This window comes from Lentinula edodes (genome assembly GCF_021015755.1).
Source record: "Lentinula edodes strain Le(Bin) 0899 ss11 chromosome Unknown C8R40scaffold_96, whole genome shotgun sequence".
In the NCBI taxonomy this organism is placed as follows: domain Eukaryota; kingdom Fungi; phylum Basidiomycota; class Agaricomycetes; order Agaricales; family Omphalotaceae; genus Lentinula; species Lentinula edodes.
The window spans coordinates 29,425-51,328 of record NW_025764402.1 but is presented as its reverse complement, the minus strand read 5'-3'; the positions used below and the strand labels follow the sequence as shown (position 1 = coordinate 51,328).

Genomic DNA, 21,904 nt, shown 5'->3' with positions numbered 1-21,904 from the left:
GGTCTTCATATGCTACGCTTTGATTAGCAACTATGGCAATGTTCCTTCGTTCATCATCAATGGAAAGGTCTCGTAGAAAACTTTCCACAATGTCTTTCTGCACTATAGATCCCACAGGAATGTCATTACGACTCTCAGTCAGGACTTCAAACATATCCGTCTGATCCTGCCAAAGATCTTCAATTCTAATGCATGTATCAATCATCTGTACCCTAGATGGCTCGTCCAAAATTTCAGTTTCTCCATCTTCGGATAAAGTTGATACGTAGTTATCCGTTTTAGTCCTTGGATGGACTCTCCTATTGCGTATCTTGCGCATAATAATCTTTCTGATAGCAGGTGATAAAGCTGCTAGTTCTTCTGTACTCAAATCCACTTTAGCATCGAATATCTTCTTTGCTATATCTTCTTCTACACCTGGTCTCGAGACTTCATTCCTAATTTTATAGGCTGGAGTATATCCATGACTATCAATTTGATTCGTCTGGTCTCTTGGTACCTTCGTAGGTGTATTAATTTGAATAGGACGATACGTCCTAGGTTGAACATGATCATATGGTCTATGTTCGCTATTAATTTGATTCGTTGGTCTTGACGAAGGAATTAATTTAATAGTATCCTCGTCAGCAGATTCATTAACATCTTCAATCGTGACTGAGGGCTTCTTCAAAGACCGATCTATGGACTTTGGAGCCTCAAATCTCACTGTTTTCTGATTTCCATTGGTCTTTTCAACCAATTTCCCTGGTATCAAACCTGGTTTCTTGGGTATATGCACCCCATCAAATACTAATCTTTTCGTATTTTCATTAAATTGATTTCGTTTTGCTTTCTCACTTTCCTCCGGAGCTACAGCATTGGATCTTAAAGTTCTCATGGACCGATCCTGCTCCTTCATTGGAGTACTTATTTTTTTCCATTTGAACTATCTTGGTTGAACACACGGACATCATCTTCTCGGTGTGCTTCCAAATTCCCAAGTCTATCTGATAGTTCCTCTATTCTTGTCATCCAAACAGCTAGATTGATGTTAGGATTCATCTGCTGATCCATGACTTTATCATCTTCGTCATCTTCCATGTTTGCAAAATAGGATTCAGCACGATCCCATCCTAAGTCTTTCGCCATTTGTTCAATTTTCTTGTAACGAGGTACATTTGGATCGTCTCGAGGCATTCTAGCGTTGTCTCTTAATTTGTAACGCTTCGAGTCACCTCCTTCAGGCATCATCCAACCTCTTTTCGTAAATTCCAGCAAGTGTGGACATTCATTCATAAAATGATCTGTCGACTTGCACAAGAAACATGCCCACTGGGTTCCATTTGAAGTTCTCGGTGTCGTATTTCTTTCAAATCTATTAGATTGATTCGAGGGACCACTCGGTGGTATCGAATTAATCATTCCTTTAGCATTTTCTTTGGCCATCTGTGCCATTACTGCTGTTAACTGTGTCATAATGTCTGCTCCTTCTTTGAAGTGCGACTGTAATGACTTCACAGCTCTAATTTCTTTCATGTTTGCCTCCATGAGGTCTTTATTCAATGCAACCATTTGCTGTTGTTCCTCTGTCAATTCCCTTGGAATCAAACTTTCTAATTTAATTCCCAGAAGATCCTTAAATTCGTCTTCTACTTTGGGTTTCAATGCTTGAAGATAGTTCCTATCTGTCTTGGGAACATCTGCAGCAAACGGTAAATTAATGTGTCCCCTACTAAATGAATTAGGGTTATTAATTGGTGGGCTCGAAGAAGCAATGGAAAGTGTTTGATAGTAGTTATCAAAAGAACTCCCAATCATATACTTTTCAGCCGCATTCATTACTTCGTCAATCTTAAAAGGGTCTTCCTTTCGTCTATCTGACATAGAAGTAACTGATACATCTTTCACAACTGTTTCTAGCACGCCTCTCCTTACTTCGGGAGTCATAGGTGCCAAGAACAATCTTACTGCATCACTATTTGTGATCATTTTTGGTTCGTCCATCAGCTTTTTCATTTCAGCATCGAAGAGTAGTCTGAAGATTCTCATCTTCTCCTGTTCACCTGCATCAATTGGATTAAATTGATGGACCAATTGTTCAAGCAATAATCTAGATCCTCTTTCGTCTCCTACAGATTGCGGAAACATATTCTTTAGATCCTTTTTAAATTGATCCCAATTCGGTTTCTTCACCGAATCAAAGACTCTTAATGCTTGTCTCGTTTTATAAGACGTCCATTCTAAAGCTAATCTCACTTTAGCCTCGTCAGATGTAATTCCTCCATGTTCAAATATGCTTTCAGTAGCTTCGAACCATGGTAGCATTTGACTTGGATCAGTTATATCGAATAATGGTGCTGTCTTATACTTTCTTGGAAGTTTCGCACTGGCTTTATCAATCTCAGCCTTAGCTTCAGCTGACAACGCAGGCATTCCATAATTATTGGTAGTCATTTTGACTGGTTCAATCGTATTACTTGCTTGAGAGATAGTCTGATTTAACGTATCTATCAACCTAGTTGATTCAATCGACGTAGAAGATGTTGAAATTGACTCTGGAGCAATCAATTCAATTATATCTTCTTCAATATCAATCGGATTAATTTCTTTTCTCTTCCTTTTCGGATCGAGACTAGATTTCTTCAAATTCCTCGGCAAAGATGTAAGTCTTCCTCGAGATATAGATGATCCTGTTCCTCTAGAAACAGAACTTCCACGCGATTCTTCTGTCGGTATTTGAGAAGAGGATGGACGACTGGATTCGTTCGTAGGGTTTAATAGGGATGTTCGAGCTGATGTGCCGAACGTAGATCTCCCAAATACAACTCCTGCTTTACGATATTCTTCCGGTGTCAATACTCCTGCTTTGTCCGAATTCTTCGAAGTACGCGGTTTTCCTGATGAACTAATGTTGACAGTTCACAGAAATGGTATCACAAAGATCAACACACTTCTACCAAATAATCGAATATAATCCAAACAAACGTTCAATTTAATTTATCAAGCTAATTGTAGCTTCAAAACCACCCCTCGCGGTGGGCTCCAGATAACGAGCTTGCCTCGTTTTTGTGTGAAAGAGAAAGGAAGGAATCTAATGGGCACTCCAACCAACCAATCTAATACACAATATGCGAGTTCACTGCTATCAAATTTATTTAATAGCAAGGGGTAGCGTTGGCAAAGGTTCCGCAAAGCTTTGAGAGCTAAGTACGAAGCTTTGATCAATCAATTTGAATCGTTCTAAGGATTTGATATATTCCTTTGATCAAGGTAGATTTAGCACGATTTGTGCTTTGGTTTGTATCGATTTAGGTATATCAAGAATTGGGGGTTTGAATCAAAGTAAATTAAAACCGAAACACACAGACCCCTACAGAGGGCTAGAACTATGTGCTGGCACAACCACACAGCGTGATTTGCCCTTAAGACCAACGACTGATCCTAAGTTCGAAGAATACCCAACAACTGGATAGACTTCTCGCAGTCACAAGGAGCAGAACACAACGTTCCTATACTCACAAGTGCCGGGCCCGAATGGCTGCTAGCGAAGAGGTTTCAGTCTGGCGGGAGTGTGTCTTTCCTTTTTACGGATTAGCACTGCAACGTTGTCCCAAAATCACTTGTATTCCAGATACATCGGATCGCTATTTATACATACAGAATATAGAGTCGCATAGTACAATTAATTTAATACAATAAACGTTCGGAACCGCAAGGAAACTTCTACACTCAGTCAGATACCATTTAATTTGAATCTACATGTCCTTATTTGGTCCATATTGGTTCCAAGATTCTAGTATACCTCCAAACATAGGTAGGTACTTCAATATTCATTTAATTTAATTGTTTTTTGGAGGATGACTCGAATGGTGTCCAACTGTCATTGCTGTTCAACACTTACTTTGATCGTTTGTCACCTCGTCCGGAGGCAAATCAGCTCTCCTCGATTCTAATCCTATCAATCTGATTCATCTGGATTAAACTAATTGCTTCTCTCTTTTAATAGACACCCATTGTGCCTATACTCTATCAAGGGAGTTACGCATAGTATTCATTTAATTGCATTCTTCAATATTTTTTACGTCAGGACTCTTTGACATTCATTTGATATGCCTTCGGAGCCTCGCAGTCTTTCGATCGTTCTTCTAGTCATTTTACTCAACCATGCAACTTGATTGGTCTATTAGACTAAATCGCAGTCTTTTAGATTAATGCATGATCTCGTTCTAGAAGGAGTATTTGATAATTCCTGAGTTCTAGAAAGTCATTTCGAGTCAATCCTCGGTTCATGGTCACTTGAGTAAGTTCTTCCAAACTCCTGCCAGTGTAAGGTCCAATAAGAATACCCTTGGTATGTCATACGTGAATGGTCATCCTTCAGATGTAGTCCGAGTCTGGTATAATCCTGCTTGACAAACAGGTAGACTGCTATCCGAAGGTAGTATCGGGGATGGGTAAACTAACCAACTTGTGGTAGTATGGGTATATGGTCCCTTCAACTTATTAGACTGATTCAGTATTGACTTTGACTGTCAATCTGGGTCTCAATTACAGTCCTCTCGATACAAATCTATACGTGAAAATGTCACAATTCACAGCATAGACGTCTAGCCAAAATTTAGGCGTGTCAGCGGCACCATTTACCTTATTCCCAAACAAATCAGTTCAGATTGCCGCCTCAATCCCAACACCTGTCGCTGGACCTGCTATACCGAGCCCCGCTAATCAGGACTTCTCCACCCAAATTGGACAAATAAGGGAATTGTTGGACCGTGCTAATGCCATGTCTCCTCCGTCCTCTGGTTTTCAGCAGGGTTTTTAAAGAGGGTACCCGCTTCGGCTGCACCGAGAGTACCCCATAATCAGTTTACTATGTTCGCTACCTCTTCGTATGACTCGCTCCCATCATGTACAATATCATCTATCTGGGAATTAAATTCCAGCTCCCCACATTTCCGAATTCATGCGAAACTGAGAGGAAGGAACCATAGTATAACGACCGCAGCCATGGTAGACTGTGGAGCTACCGCCCTGTTTTTAAACCAAGACTTTGCCACCAGAAATCACGTAACCTGTGCACCCCTCCATAAACCAATCGATGTATTCAATATCAATGGTACACCTAACCGAGCCGGGCGAATCACCCACTTTGCACGCTTAGCACTCACAGTGGATAACCAGGAGCGATGGATGGATTTCCTGATCACAAACTTAGGAGGAGAGGATATTATTCTCGGACTCCCCTGGTTACGGAAGGTAAATCCAGAGATTGACTGGGAGAAGGGACGACTTTCAGTAAAGCCACCCCGGGTACATATAGAGGAAGTAGAAGATGGGCAGACTTCACACCCTCACCTAGTGGCGTCTACTACCGATAGTCCAATCCAGGAACTCCTGAACGAAGGATCCCAACGTGAACCCAATCACACTGAGGCAGACCTAGCGGAGAATGAAATCATAACAGCAACGGAGGAATCCCCAATACACCGAATACGAGCCAATCACAAAACGCGTCGGGCATGGGTGAAAGCGGGGATATTGGAAGAACAAACAGAGGAAGTATGGTGCTCAGCAGGGTTCACTTATTCTCAACAACTAGCAGAGGAGGCTAACCGCGATAAACCCATTAAAACCTTTGAGGAGATGGTCCCTGAGCAGTACCGAGACTTCAAGAAGGTTCTCTCCGAATCTGCCTCTGAGCGATTACCTGCCCATCAGCCCTGGGATCACGCTATCGATCTGGTACCCGGAGCACCAGCAACCATGCGGACAAAGATCTACCCAATGTCCTTGAATGAGCAGGAGGAACTCGACCGCTTTCTAGAAGAAAACCTACGGAAAGGCTACATCGTTCCCTCGAAGTCACCCATCTCATCTCCAGTCTTCTTCGTGAAGAAGAAGGATGGGAAACTCCGTTTTGTACAGGACTACCGGAAACTGAATGAGTATACTGTGAAGAACCGATACCCTCTCCCATTAGTTGCTGATATCATTAGCTGGCTTCAGGGAGCGCGATATTTCACCAAGTTTGATGTCCGCTGGGGCTACAATAATGTGCGGATTAAGAAGGGGCATGAATGGAAAGGCGCATTTGCAACAACTCGGGGCTTGTTCGAGCCTAAGGTTATGTTCTTCAGTCTCACGAATTCCCCTGCCACATTCCAAGCACTTATGAATGCGATATTTGCTGATCTCATTGCAGCTGGCAAGGTGGCAGTCTACCTAGACGACATCCTCATATTCAGTAACGACCTCAAGGAACACTGACAAGTGGTACGGGAAGTATTAACGCGGCTAGAAAAGCACGACCTCTATTTGCGCCCAGAGAAGTGTGAATTTGAACAGCAACAGATCGAATACCTTGGACTTATCATTTCAGAAGGGGAGGTGAGAATGGATCCGGTCAAAGTAGCGGCTGTTCGTGACTGGCCAGTCCCTACCAACCTCCGGGAACTGCGAGGATTTTTGGGGTTTGCAAACTTCTACCGGCGCTTTATCCGAAATTTTGCAAGAATAGCTCGACCTTTGAACGACCTAACCAAGAAGGATACCAGCTTTAACTGGACTGGTACGCAACAGGAGGCATTTGACACCCTTCGAGAGGCCTTCATCTCTGCACCAATCCTTGCTCTATGGGCGCCAGATCGGCCCACTCGAATTGAGGTAGACGCATCAGGCTTTGCTACGGGAGGCGCCCTCATGCAGAAGCAAGACGATGGTCAGTGGCACCCAGTAGCCTTCAGATCGGCATCCATGCAGCCAGCAGAACGGAACTATGAAATATATGATCGGGAGATGCTTGCCATCATTGAAGCATTGAAGGACTGGAGGAATTTCCTGGAAGGACTTCCACAACCATTCGACATTATCACCGACCACTCCAACCTCGAATTCTGGCGCACAGCACAAGACCTTACCCGTCGACAAGCCCGATGGGCCCTCTATCTATCATGGTTTGATTTTCATATGATCCACCGTCCTGGCCGAGTAAACACCCAAGCTGATGCTCGTTCTCGTATGGCAGTACATCATGTATCAGATAGCGATGACAATCAGCAACAGACCGTCCTTAAACCTGGCCACTTCACCAAAATCGCCGCTTCAATCCTACGGAACCCCCTAGAGGATCGTATTCAGAAAGCCTCAGAACGGGAAGCACAAGTACTGGAAGGTCTGGAAACAGTCAAGAAGCACGGGTTACAACGCTTGGCGAATGGGATAGCTGAATGGGAGGAGGACAATGGGTTGGTCTATTACCGGGGCCGGGTATATGTACCAGCAGACGACAATCTACGCACCGAGGTACTCCGTCAATGCCATGATCATCCAACTGCTGGACATCCCGGATTACATGGGACACTTGACCTGGTCAGCACCCACTTCTGGTGGCCGACACTGCGTTCTTTTGTGGAGAAATACGTTGAGGGATGCGAGATTTGCGCCCGCAAGAAGATACAACGGCACCCACGAGCTGTGACTCAACCACTGGATGTACCATCCGGCCTATGGGAAGAGGTAGGGGTCGACCTGATAACACAATTGCCTAACTCCCAGGGATACGACGCAGTCTTGGTCTGTACAGACCTGTATGGAAAACAAATCCATGCTATTCCTTGCACCAGCTCCATTACAGCCGAAGGTATTGCCGATATCTATTACCGAGAAATCTTCCGTCTCCATGGTCTTCCCCTCCACTTCAAATCCGACCGCGGACCTCAGTTTGCAGCTAAACTCATGCGATCCCTCCTCGCTAGACTGGGAATTAAATCAGATCTAACCTCCGGATATCGTCCTCAGTCCAATGGCCAAACTGAACGCGCAAATCAGGAAGTGGAAAAATACATCTGCCTCTATGTGGGACGACGACAAGATGACTGGGCAGAACACCTCCCCATGGCGGAGTTTGTGATTAACTCGCAGACTCACTCGGCCCTAGGCATGTCCCCATTCGAGTTGACCTACGGATACCTTCCCCTGTTCAATATCCCGGTTGGTCAACGCAGCGGCATTCCAGCGGTGGATGACCGCATACAGATTCTCCGAGAAGCACAACAGGATGCTGGAGCCGCCTTACATCTAGGAAAGAAGCAACAAAAGGAGGGATACGAACGTGGGAAGCGAAAAGCCCATCAATTCAAAGTTGGGGACCTAGTTTGGCTAAGTGCGGAGGACATTAACCTGCAGCTATCCAGTGAAAAACTAGGAGACCGACAGCTAGGACCTTACCGTATTCTGGAGAAAGTCGGACCTCTGGATTACCACCTTGACCTTCCCTTGTCACTAGACCGCCTTCATCCTGTCTTCCATGTCGACAAACTATATCCATGGAAAGTTAACCCCATCAATGGCGAAATACCAACACCACCAGAGCCGGTGTACTTAGAAGATGAAGATGAACCGGAATATGAAGTGGAGGAGATCTTGGACAGTCGGGTACAATGGAAGAAGTTGGAATATCTAGTAAAATGGAAAGGTTACAATGCAGGACACAACTCTTGGGAACCCGCACCCAACCTCAGCCGGGCACCAAAAATTGTTCGGGCCTTTCACAAAAAACATCCGACAGCGGCAAAACCTTGACCATCGAGGGCAATGGTCATAAGGAGGGGGGTAATGTCATAAAGTACGCAGCCCCTATCATTTTCCCTTTCTCACCATCTCGACGCCTTTACTTGTACAATACATCATCCCATTGCTGTCAATCTCCATTGATTACTGATCTATCTATTACTGATCCACCTGACCCACCTTCTCTTTCTATCGGCTTCCGCCTCCTTCCTTGCCCCTGAACTGTACAGTATTACATCATTGTTTCTCGCAGACTAGATTATGTATATATAGCCAACCCTCCACAGCCTGGTCCCTTATCTTGACCTCTCTGTCATTATCTGGGACCAGGTATGTGCTTACTTATTATTACCTATGACTACAATACTCAATATATCTCTGTCATTATCTGGGACCAGCCTGCCGCCGTTCTGCTTAGTCGCTCCGCCTTGTTGCCTTGTTCAGTTGCTCCGCCTCGCCGTTCTGCTTAGTCGCTCCGCTTTCCCGCTCCGTTAGTCACTCCGCCTCTGCCGCTTCGTGACAGAATCCGTAATCAACTCGCGAACACATTCTGCATTAGGCATGTCCCCATTCGAGCTAACCTACGGATATCTCCCCTTGTTCAACATCCCAGTTGGACAACACAGCGGGATCCCAGCTGTAGATGACTGCATATGGATACTTCGAGAAGCTCGACAGGACGCAGGGGCCGCCTTGCACTTAGGGAAAAAGCAACAGAAAGAGGGATACGAACGAGGAAAACGGAAAGCTCACCAGTTCAAAGTCGGAAATTTTGTCTGGCTCAGTGCGGAAGACATCAACCTCCAACTGTCCAGTGAAAAGCTAGGAGATCGGCAGCTCGGACCCTACCAAATCTTGGAGAAGATTGGACCCCTGGACTACCGCCTTGACCTCCCTATCTCCCTTGACCGCATTCATCCTGTGTTCCATGTTGACAAACTCTACCCCTGGAAAGGTAACGCTATCAATGGAGAAATACCACCACCACCAGAGCCGGTCTACCTAGAGGATGAAGACAAACCGGAATATGAAGTAGAGGAAATCCTGGATAGTCGGGTCCGGTGGAAGAGGTTGGAATACCTGGTTAAGTGGAAGGGTTATGACGCAGGGCATAACTCCTGGGAGCCAGCGCCCAACCTCAGCTGGGCACCAAAAATTGTTTGTGCCTTCCACCAGAAACACCCCACAGCAGCAAAAGCTTGACCATCGAGGGCAATGGTCATAAGAAGGGGGTAATGTCATGAAGTACGTAGCCCCTATCATTTTCCTTTTCTCACCGTCTCGACGCCCTTACTTGTACGATTACATCACTGTCAAATCCCATTGATTACTGATCCACCTGTTACCCTTCTCCTTCTACTGGCTTCCACCAACTTCCTTGTTCCTAAACTGTACAGTATTACATCGTCATTTCTTGCAGATCGGATTATGTATATAAAGCCAATCCCTCACAGCCTGGTCCCTTATCTTGACCTCTCTGTCATTATCTGGGACCAGGTATGTGCTTACTTATTGTTACCTATGACTACGATACTCAATATATCTCTGTCATTATCTGGGACCAGTTTGCCTCCGCTCCGCTTAAGTCGCTCCGCCTCATCGCCTTGCTTAGTCACTCCGCTTCCCTGCTCCGCTAGTCACTCCGCCTCTGCCGCTTCGTGACACTCTGGCTCATTTCCTTCCAATTTCTGTAACATTGTTTTATTGGACGAGTACACTGTCGGCCAAGGCATCTCTTACGAGTCCCGGATGGGTACAAATCTCGAATACATATCTTGTTTCAAATTCATTATCTTTGCGTTTCCGATGACTGTTTTATCCCTTGACGAAACAGCAAGTAGATCTTGCTGGATATTTATTTATATACAGAGATTGTCAATGAACACCCTCAGCTTTCCTTATCACGCTGAGGGTGAGTTACTATATTTTGTTTCGTTCGATACTTATTGTTACTCATTATAACTTCAGTTTGAACTTATTATATTTTGATAGGTAGACAATACACGAGCTTCCCTTATCACGCTGAGGTTCGAACTTATTATATTTTGATATGTTTCACTTGTTCCCCACCTCCTCATATCTGTGTATCTGGAGTTTTTTGTTTTTCCTGGAATTATTGTTAATGGAATCACTAACTAACCTCATGCTTTCATTTCCAGGCTTTCCCCAATATCCCCAGATCGCAGGCCACATGTTGTACCACGTCTACATGCCTGTCATCCTTGAAGAGCTAGGGTTCAAAGTCACAGAAAGGTGGTTCGACGAGGTCGAGGTGAGCATTTGACCCCCGTTCTCTTCGATTGATTTACTGAGTGACTGATGTATATTGTGCCTTCTTCCCGTTCTCTTCCTTCTCTTTGAACCCAGGAACCAGACTTCAAAGGAAATCATCGCTGACCCCACATCAGTTGCGGAAGCAATGCAACGTCCTGATTGGTCTCAATGGCAGGAAGCCATGAATGAGGAAATCTGAAGATTACAACAGTGAGGGACATATGATATTGTCATTCCACCTGATGATGCCAACATCCTTACATCAAAATGGGTATTCAGGACCAAGCGAGATGAACAAGGAAAAGTCACAGGCCACAGAGCCAGACTAGTGGTATGAGGTTTTAACCAGATACCAGATGTTGACTTCTTCCCAGATGAAATGTTCACATTGGTTACAAAGCTAGCAGCAGCTCGAGCCATCCTCAGCACAGGAGCTGAACAGAACATGTTCATTCACCAGATGGATGTCAAATCGGCATATCTATATGAAAAACTGGACGACAATGAACAAATCTACATGAAGGCACCACCAGGTGTTGACATTGAAGTTAAAGCAGGACAAGTGCTTAAACTCAAGCTCGCCCTCTGTAAGACCTGGGTCAAAATAGGTCTTAGGGTAGGTTTTGGTATATGGAGTTTATGTTGTAGCGTGCTATGAGCAGGCTGGAGCTCGAAGGGAACTACGGGAACTGCGACCAAGGACAGGAATGACCTAGTAGTGGATGGGATAGAGAGATGTGACCCTTGAGGAGGTTCCTATAAGGTCCAGAGAGGTCCCTAAAGCATAGGTAAGGGAGGTGGAAGTACGGAACCTAGTAGTGTTGCGTAGTAGGAACTGTACTTGCTAGAACATCAACGTAGGATCAAATAGATCGTAGTGGAAGTGGGTCTTGAGTGTATAAGCTCCTGAGAAGATATACGCCCAGGAAGTGAGGTCCTGGGAACTGGGGCTCAGGGGTGGATGTCCTCGAGTGTTGGAGGTTGTAACGGAGAAGCGGCATGTAGTTCGACGTTACCTAGATCGAGGTCCCAGAGCTTGTGGAGCAATTGGGGAATCAGATTGCTTAGACGTGAAGTAAAAGTGTATATTGGATTGTATAGATGATCGTAGAGACAAGAGACAAGAGTAGAGAGAAACTGATATAGAGAAACAGAGAGTAAAGAGAAATCTGTATGGTTAGCAGGTACAAAGGGACAGGGACTGGACCTATGCAAAAGGGTATACCAAGCTGGGGCTTGGGGATGTTGCGGAACTACTTAAATAGGTACAGGAAGTGAACAAAGGAACATCAGGGGATCTAGTGAACATGAGGCGGTAATCGAGATTGATACTTAATGGAGTTGCTTGTAGGGGGTCCTGCATGCGTGCCGGGGGAGGTACGCGTGTCGGGGAAGTCGTCAGGCGCTCGGGTAATGGGAAGCTGTCTTGGGGGTTTACGGAGCTAGGTAATACGTGTGGGAGCTTCTGGTTGATGCTGGGACAGGTCTGGTGGTGGTCAGGGCATGACAGGGTGAAGGACATTTGGGTAGGTATATCAGGAGATGACATTTGGGGAGGTGCATGGTGGTACTTGGGGAGGTGCAGAGGAGGTGCAGGAGGTGGATAGGATGTGTGACAATGTGTGGCGGGTACTGGGACTGGTTGTAGGCAGGGCATGACACCCTCCATGGACTTAAACAAGCCGGTCGCTGTTGGTACATGAGATTCAGGGAGATCATGACATCAGTCAGTGTCAAATCCATACCTCAGTGCCCCATTCCGCCACTCGGTATTCCAAGATCTACCTTTTATTGTAATCTCTTCCTTATTGTTCTTTCTTGTTACACATACCCTTTTATTCTAGGCTCTCCTTATTGTCTTTTACTCTACACTGCAGGTACTACACGTATAGCTCCTAGTAGTTAGCCTAGTGCTTCGCACTGATGCACCGATCTGTAGATATAAATACTGCCTGTACCCTACTGTAGTTCCTCAGTTTAATTATCAACTTAGATTCCCTTTCCAACTTAGTTCTCCTCTAAGTCTTCAGGCTCATCACCTCGAAATACTCTCTACTCTAACCTTAGGACTTTTAAGTTCTTTGGTTCACTTCTTGTCACCGGTGATACCGCCGCTCTGACTTGGCTGCTACTGGCTCCTCTCTCCTATACTCTCAATCTCCGGGGACTAGCGGCGTAACGGCGGTGTTGTTAATAACTTCACCACTGTCCCATTCGACCTTCCGCCCTCTGGCACGGTTACACAGTGTACATGATCTTAACAGTCGGTCTCACCAGGTCAGATTTTGATCATGCCGTATTCTATTGAACTGACCCTTTTTGTATCATATTCATCCATGTCGATGATATGACTATGCTTACCAGGACCATGGCTGTAATGGACACTCTAAAGAAGAAGATCAGGGACCAGATCGAAGTCATCGATTCTGGAGAAATCCACTGGTTACTAGGGATTGAGATCTGCCGATCTCTACATACACGGTCCATTCACTTATCCCAAAGGGCATATATTGATGTGATCCTATCTCGATATGGATTTGAAGATGTCAAACCCCTTTCCATCCCATTCGATCCACACATACATCTTACCAAGGACCAGATGCCAACTACCATCAAGGATATCACACACATATGGGACAAGCCCTACAGAGAAGCTGTTGGCACCCTACAATACTTATCAGTAGCAACTCTACTCCTTTATCGTCTGATCTGTGTGATCAGCTACAGTGCTGTGTGCACTCTATCTCTTACTGCCATTGCTGCTGAATATAACGTGACTATATTCTAACATTTTCAATTTCATATTTGAACCTGAAAAAAATTCAATTTGTATGAATTCCTTGCAAGTTCAAGTTTTCAGAAAAAGAAGAATTGAAAAATAAATCATGAGCTCAATGTATTGTGTACATAAATGTTACAAACAGTCAAAAGTATCAAGAGTAACACAAATGGCAAACATGTAAACAAAGTAAAACAAAAATTGAAAAAGGGACATAAGAAGAAGAGGATTTATTTATAAGTAGTGAAAATATCAATTACAAAGATGTTGGACAATTCAAAATATGAGGAGGTTTCTTGGTTAGTCAATGGAGTGCACCATTTTGCAGCAGTAATTGCACAATGTTCTCATCGCCCTGGATTGAGGCTGCCTGGAGAGCATTCCCATATTCTCTGCCTTGTGTATCGACATCAGCACTATTTTCCAGCAGCAACTTTACAATGGACTCATTCCCATTCAATGAGGCTGCTTGGAGAGCATTCCCCAAGTATCCCCCTTGCATATTGATGTCAGCATCATTTTCCAGCAGCAACTTTACAATGGACTCATTGCCATTATATGAGGCTGCCTGCAGAGCATTCCCATAGTATCCCCCTTGTGCATTCACATCCGCATCATGTTCCAGCAGCAACTTCACAATGGACTCATGCCCATTCAATGAGGCTGCCTGGAGTGCATTCCCATATTCCCCCCCTTGTGCATTGACAGCAGCATTATTTTCCAACAACAACTTCACAATCAACTCATACCCCTTTACAGAGGCTGCTTGAAGCGCATTCCCATAGTATCCCCCTTGTGCATTCACATCTGCATTATGTTCCAGCAGCAACTTCACAATGAACTCATCCCCAGTAAATGAGGCTGCCTGGAGAGCATTTCCACCATAATTCCCTTGGGCATTAACATCAGCATTATGTTCCAGCAGCAACTTCACAATGTTCACATGGCCCATATATGAGGCTGCATGGAGAGCAATCCCATATTCACCACCTTGTGAATTAACATCAGCATTATTTTCCAGCAGCAACTTCACAATGGACTCATACCCATTTGAGGAGGCTGTCAGGAGAGCATGCCCATATCCTCCCCCTTGTGCATTGACATTAGCATTGTTTTCCAGGAGCAATTGCACAAGGGATTCATGCCCCTTACATGAGGCTGCATACAGAGCAGTCCCATATTCCCCCCCTTGTGCATTAACATCAGCATTATTTTCCAGCAGCCATCTCACAATGAACACATGGTCCATACATGAGGCTGCCTGGAGAGCATTTCCATAGGACCCCCCTTGGGCATTAACATCAGCATCATTTTCCATCAGCAGCTTTACAATGACATTGTGGCCTGTATATGAGGCTGCCTGGAGAGCATTCCCATAGTACCCCCCTTGTGCATTAACATCAGCATCATTTTCCAGCAGCAACTTCACAATGGACTCATGGTCCATACATGAGGCTGCCTGGAGAGCATTTCCATAGGACCCCCCTTGTGCATTAACATCAGCATTACTTCCCAGCAGCAACTTCACAATAGACTCATTCCCCTTTAAGGAGGCTGCCTGCAGAGCATTTCCAAAGAGCCCCCCTTGTGCATTAACATCAGCATTGTTTTCCAGTAACAACTTCACAATAGACTCATTCCCCTTTAAGGAGGCTGCCTGCAGAGCATTCTCATAGTATCCCCCTTGTGCATTCACATCTGCATTATGTTCCAGCAGCAACTTCACAATGAACTCATCCCCATTAAATGAGGCTGCCTGGAGAGCATTCCCATAGTATTCTCCTTGTACATTAGCATCAGCATTATTTTGCAGCAGCAACTCCACAATGAACTCATGCCCATTATATGAAGCTAAATAGAGTGCATTTCCAAAGTGCCCCCTTTGTGCATTCACATCCACATGATTTTCCAGCAACAACTTCACAGTGGACTTATGCCCCTTGAAGGAGGCTGCCTGGAGAGCAATTTCTGATGCATTAACATATTTCTTCAGGTTATGAGCACTTTGTATGAGATGACTCACAGCCCCATACAATCCATTGAGGGCTCCATAGTATAATGGGCCTACTGTACAATCTGTCATAAAAGTAATATGCTCATTGTACATTTCTTCCCATTTTGAAAACTGTACATTGTCTTCCAAAATTGCACATATCAGATTCTGACTTTGGCCTTCTACTTTAAACTCCTCCACCTTTGATGCATGTGAGAGCCAATACTCTACTGCATAAGCCACCAAACCCTCCCTATCAAATGAAGCCTTCTGATGTTGCATGAGGTAAATGATAGTTGTTTGAGTCATTATATCATGTGCTAAGTGTTCATTGATTGACAATGAATCACTCATCTCTTTGGATTCCCAATATGAAATGAGATATTCCTTGACTGATGCATGGGCTAGTTGAATGATATCATCCTGTCCTACAGTCACAAATGCAGAGGGAATAACCTCCTCCACCTGAAGGTCCATTTCATCTGGATCAAACTTCTGCTCCAAGAGGTCAATTTTCCATATTTCATTGGCTTTTCTCCTGGTCAATGGCTCAAAAGCATAAAGAAGCCACAGAAGTAGATGTTGTACGTCTTTTTTTTCTTCTTCTGTCAACCTTCCCAAAGCCTGGTCATATGTTTCTGTAAGAGTCGCAGGTAATGTCTTCAAAGCTTCTTTTACATCCCTCTTCCTCCTGCATTTCTGCAACTCCATCATTTGGCAGTCAACCCAGCGAAATCTAAAACATTGTTTCAAGTCAGCTGATTCTTAAGTTGATTCTCCACAAATACTACTCACATTCCTTGAGCACCTTTGTTCAATGTATCCTTTATTTCTCCAATAATGTCACCTTTGAACTGTGGTTGATCACGAATCTTGAGCTCAATGTAACTTGCAATATCCTCATCAATTCTTGACTTTGAACTACCAAGTTGAATTTGAAGCAGATTTTGTACAACCAATTTTGGTTTCAGTCTGCTTGTCACAACAATCTGCAACTGATTTGAGGATGCAGCCAGCCAATTTAACACCTTGTCTGCATCTGCCTTTTGGCATTCATCCAATGCATCAACAGCAATGGTCATATCATTTCTGTCTTTGATCATTGTTTCCAATATGTTCTCAAGTTCCTGCTTTGTGAGTTGCCCAAATGGCTTTGACTTGTGAAGGGTGTTGAGAGCAGGATGGATGCTCTCACTTGATAGTCCCATTTGCTGAACCAAAGACAACAAGAACCCCTTATATGTGGTCTTTGACTCTGTGTTATCCCGGGTATCAAAATAATGATACCAGATAGGACTTCTTTGGTTCATCTTTTCCAGGTGTTGAATGATTGTTGTGCTAGAATGTCTTGATTTAATGAAAGTGAGCTGTGATTATTGTCATCACATACAGTAGAAAGGTCTTTCCTGACCCAACTATAGTTTCTGATAGGTTAAGACATTCCTTCCTTCAAGTGAATAATCAAACCTGGTCCTTGAATCCACAGAATGCCATGGTTAGATCCCCATTCCTTGTATGCATCAAGTTCAAATATCCATTGGCCAGTGCCTGAGCATCTGTTGTCTGCTGCAGTCACAAAATTGGCTGAACAATCTGGTGCATTGAGCCATTTGTGTATCTTATGGCTATCATCATTTGCTAAAGGATATAATGTATTCAGTTCCAAGCAATATGTATACAGTTGTTATAACTGACTGATGACAGTAAAATTTCCGCCATAAATGGCAAAATCACTTGCATAGGGAAACATGCTGTGAATGTGAATTGGGTTGTTAGTTATAGTAAGTGAAGAGTGTATTGAGATAACTATACCCAGCACTCATTGTTTAGGTAGTTCTTTGATTACCTGGAAGAAAGACATAAGGTCAAAAAATTCAAGACTGGACAAATTGAACATACTGACTGTTAGTGAGCTCTTGCAATGAACAATGGTGGTAGAAAAGCAAGAAGGAATGATGGGCTTCATTGAATCACTGTCATCTTTTATAATCTCTGAAATTAAAGTTTGATTGTCATTGAAAATGCAGAAATGTCATTGGGTCATGCAACGTGTCCCGGCCATGATTCTGGGTACTGGTAGCTATATAGGGATATACTTCCCTGAAGTGCTTTCCTATGTGTCTTTTACCAGTCTCGATTGATGCCTAGAAGCACACAGTAGCCGTGGAGGATTGATTATTAATTCTTCACCTGTAACTAGTATAATACCCCCCCCCCCCCCAATCCCATGCCAGTCTGGTTCAGAGCTGATGCCTTGGAAAGCTGACACAACAATGAATTATTCCCCTATTTTGGCTGAAAGTAAGGGCGATTATCCACCAGGCTAGTCAATCATCTGCAAAACCTGGATATTTGGCTAAGGGTCCGAAACAGTTGAGAGCACTTCCCAGCAGTGAAAGCACTCAAAGCATACTGCTTTCAGTGCTTTCAGCACTGGGATCTGCTGGGATCTGCTCTCGGTGCTTAGCCGAATATCCAGGTTTTGCAGATGATGTAAAGCTTCTTAGTGAAAAAACGGGTAACAACGGGGGTACCCGGGCCCTAATCCGGCATATATGGCCGATGAAGTGCTTATTGCGAGCGAAGCGAAGCAATACTGGCTAGAGGGCTGAACCGGGAAGTAAACAAATACAAATTGTTGTCGCGCAAACTCCCACGGAGTCGGAATACCCGCGGATGTGTACGGATGAGCGGATGCTGGGGCGGGGAGCTGTTCCTTTTTAAGTAGTAGTGCTCTGTAGCCCCGTAACAAAAACAATCATTTAATTAATCATGATCAAACATAGTACGGAGGTGCGCCAGCACCGACCAAGACTATTGGATCTAGCACTTCGAAGCGAGCACCCCATGTGATCCGTATTTGGATCGGAGGGGCCGAAGGCCCCCTCCGAGCCGGACGAAGGAGGCTCACATGCGAATGCATGTTATATTATTGGCCTAGTGCTCAATCATCGCAATGTTTTGTGTTTCTCTCCCGTCTCCATTCTTTAGAGTGGCGGACATTGGTTTCCATTTGCTTGCTTGCATCCGGATTGGCATTCAATATCCCCAGCAGCCATGTTAACAATACAAGTGGCGTGGCTCAGTTATCCTGAGCTCAGCTCCTCTTCGACAACTATGATTATCAATGGCGGTGGACCCAGTGGTGTATTTAAAATACACTCACCCTCGTTACTTCCTTCCAATTCCCTACTCCATCACCAGAACTATCCACCATCTGCAATTCCGCACTGTTCATCCCGTTCCTCTGCGCATGGGGACTCCAATTCGCACATCAAGTCGGGAGAATGAATATTAGCCCATCTCACGAAAGGGTCGTTCCCTGTATGGGACTGGTTATAGGTCCCGAGTTTCGTTAGAGCTGTAGATGTGAATTTTTTGCCTAGGATTGCTGGATCGTGAGTTTCGAAGTTCTTTTTCTGCAATTACTTAGCTACTTACTCATTATCTTGTCGTTATTAGATCCCTGATAAGCCAATCATCGCTCCTCCTTACCACTCACTACGTCTACACCTTCCTAATATCCTTCATCGCCTAGGCGCGAATTTTGCGTTCTCGTAATCAACGAAATCATGAGCTTTATGGGAATTGCGAGTTCCACGGTTCAGAAGAAGGATGAAGAGGGGCATCGGAGGAATGTTACAGGAGAGGCTCCGGGTGCAGTTGAGGTAGAGGAAGAGACGTGAGGAGGAGGTCGCTTTACCTGTGATCCTAGCGGCGATCACTGCTGCTCCAGCCGACCCAGCAAGAAACCTTGATATCCCGATGAGTCCGACAGTGCTAAACGCAGTCCTCAGCCCTACATTGATGACTGGAGCCAACAACCCCGCGCTGAGACCAATGAATAGTCCTCCTCCAAGGGTAGCGAGTCCAAGGAGTTCGATACGTCGATTACAGAGACGATCAACTTGGTTCTCTACGGCACTTTCGTTTTTCTGGAGTCCGCCCTCTGTATCACCCCCGGTTCCACCAATGCCTTCACCTGCGCCAATGGCTTCAACGATACAGCCTTCGAAAACGACAATGCCCACCAGGAGAGGGAGAGGTGGGACCCGAGGCGGAAGAGGAGAGATCGCGAATGGGAGTCATACACGGAGTCGGCAATGAGGACGAGGAAGAGGACGGTAAGGAGGGTGTATTGCATATCCAACGTGATACATTTAGGGATAGCCAGATCCTCACGTATCGAAGAATCCCCAGTGTGCATACTACTCCATTCTGGGTTCACGACCTCTTTCATCTCCACCAACGGGGGTACCGAATCCCTCGGACGCACTCCATGCATCCACAACGGCTCAATCATTCTCTGTTATGATCATGGAACAAATACCGCGACGTTCCCTTGGATTAGAGGGGGTCCAATCGTCCAATGCATCAGCGCCGTAGCTTTCCTCTGAAGCGTATGGGAAGTATTGAGGGAACTCTTCCCAGTAGTGGCGGAGACAGGTCCGTGGTGAACGAATGTTGCGTCATCCACAGGTTCTTCGTCGTAGACTGCATCGGATTACGATACCCGTATTCATCTGTTTCCAACCTGCCATCCATTGTCGTCGTCGGAATCCCAGATGTCGGAGGAGGAAGGAGGGAATTTGTCGTTTAGGGAGGAGGGGGAGGCGCTGGATGAGCGTCGAGGACGAGGAGTGTGTGGAGGCGGTGGAGGAGGAAGAGAAGGAGGGGAGAGTGGTGGTGTATGATTTGGAGGTGGTAGAGAAACTTTGAGTATTCGACATCCCAAATAACCGGAATCCTTCGGAAGATTGCCTTATTTCTGTTATATTCGTGGTTTCCTTCTACGTTCGTTGTAACGTCGTCCTACGTACATTGTACGTTCAACACCCCAAAACTATTAGCAACAGTGTTAACAACGTTAACACCTCAAATGCCCCAGACCGTTGTTCGTTTGACTGCGGTGTCGTCGTTGATGTTGATGTTGGTATTGCTCCAGCCGGTTTTGCGTGAGCCCAAGTAACGTTGTGTGCCCATGTAATGGGCAGGTAGCGGTGTATGCACAGGTAAAATTACATAGAACATGATGGATGTAAGGAAGAGAAAATCGATGACTGAGCGCTAATTGCATGATTGCAATTGTTATCGTTTCCTTTCATTTCCACCCAGCATCACCAGTCGAGACTCCCCATTCATTCTCCATCACGAGTCTCTAGCTCATCTCCTTGGTTCTAACGAAACTTGTAATCGACAATCCCTGGTCCAACGCCCTCGACCGTGTGCCCGTGCAGCAGGTCTCGTCCTCGCCTCCGTTCTGCGCTCAAGACAACCCGGTGTCCGACCAATCACCCTCATCGGGTCCAGCCTCGGAGCAAGAGTTATCTTTTATGCCTTGGTGGAGTTGGCGAAGAGTGGGGGGTATGGTGCGTTGTTCCTTCGTCTCCTTCTTCTTCTTCATCCTACTCTTCGTCTTCCTCTTTGTCAGTCCCCTTCTTCGGCTAACGATCCCTCTCCTCCCCTCCAGGCATAGTTCAAGACATCTTCCTCCTCGGCGCCACCCTCAGCGTCAGCACCTCCCTCTGGGAACAGACATGCTCAGTCGTGGGGGGGGAGATATGTGAATGCGTATGCACGCAATGATTGGGTGTTGAATTATTTGCTTAGGGCGAGTAGGGCTGCTACTGGTGAGTGATGATTGCGTTTATTCATTGAATTCATTCCTCATTCCCCTCCCCTTCTCATCGTCCCTTCCCGCCTCGCTTTTCTTATCCTTCCTCTCCTTCTCGTTCTGATTCATTCTAATTCTCGTTCCAATTCGTTCTGATTCGCTCTGATTCGTTCTCTTCGTTCATCCTCGTTTTTGTTCTAATTCTCCTTCTGATTCCTCCTTCATTCCTGTCCTTGTTCTGATCCCTCGATCATCAGGCAACGTAAACACCGTCGCAAGTCTCCGCCCCATCGAGGGCATGCAGGGGCTGGAGAATGTCGATGTTATTGATAAGGTGATGTGGTTTTCTTTGTGTTTGTGTTTGTGGTTTGAGTTTGTGGGGTTTGAGTGGTTGGTTTGGGTTGGGGTGGTTTGGGTGGATTTCGACTTGTTTAATTCGACTCATTTCCTTCTCTCACTCGTAACACCCCCGAGTTGTTCGTGGATTTCGTTCGTTTCCGAGTTCGTTTCCTGGGTTCCTTCTTTGTTCGTTCGTTTCCTCCTCTATTATTATGTTATGTTATGTTATTTGCTACTGGGGGTTGTATCATCATTCTTTCGTATCATTCATTTCGTTTCCTAAATCCGTTTCCAAGTTTCGTTTCTCAAGTTCGTTTCCGAGTTTGTTTGCTACTACAAATTCGTTTCGCTAATTCCC

General features: G+C 45.1%; 3 protein-coding genes across 3 annotated transcripts; all 3 read right to left on the bottom strand.

The window, feature by feature from the left end:
* Positions 1 to 13,904: 13,904 nt before the first annotated feature.
* On the bottom strand, positions 13,905 to 17,544 carry C8R40DRAFT_1242044 (ankyrin repeat-containing domain protein; the record flags this gene model as incomplete). Its single annotated transcript, XM_046233567.1, has 7 exons — positions 17,497 to 17,544; positions 17,406 to 17,439; positions 17,289 to 17,344; positions 17,061 to 17,231; positions 16,984 to 17,008; positions 16,389 to 16,931; positions 13,905 to 16,329 (listed from the first exon to the last, which is right to left on the bottom strand). Exons 2-7 carry the CDS (start codon positions 17,414 to 17,416, stop codon positions 13,905 to 13,907), a joined length of 3,231 nt encoding a protein of 1,076 aa, XP_046078813.1. The 5' UTR covers positions 17,417 to 17,439; positions 17,497 to 17,544.
* A 1,576-nt stretch (positions 17,545 to 19,120) lies between these two features.
* Positions 19,121 to 19,682, bottom strand: C8R40DRAFT_1178753 (uncharacterized protein; the record flags this gene model as incomplete). The annotated part of the gene is made up of 2 exons (XM_046232921.1): positions 19,121 to 19,575; positions 19,625 to 19,682. 2 exons carry the CDS (start codon positions 19,680 to 19,682, stop codon positions 19,121 to 19,123), a joined length of 513 nt encoding a protein of 170 aa, XP_046078812.1.
* Positions 19,683 to 20,112: 430 nt separating this feature from the next.
* C8R40DRAFT_1242042 (uncharacterized protein) lies at positions 20,113 to 20,963 on the bottom strand (the record flags this gene model as incomplete). Its single annotated transcript, XM_046233566.1, has 3 exons — positions 20,484 to 20,963; positions 20,410 to 20,436; positions 20,113 to 20,340 (listed from the first exon to the last, which is right to left on the bottom strand). Exons 1-3 carry the CDS (start codon positions 20,622 to 20,624, stop codon positions 20,113 to 20,115), a joined length of 396 nt encoding a protein of 131 aa, XP_046078811.1. The 5' UTR covers positions 20,625 to 20,963.
* Positions 20,964 to 21,904: the final 941 nt, after the last annotated feature.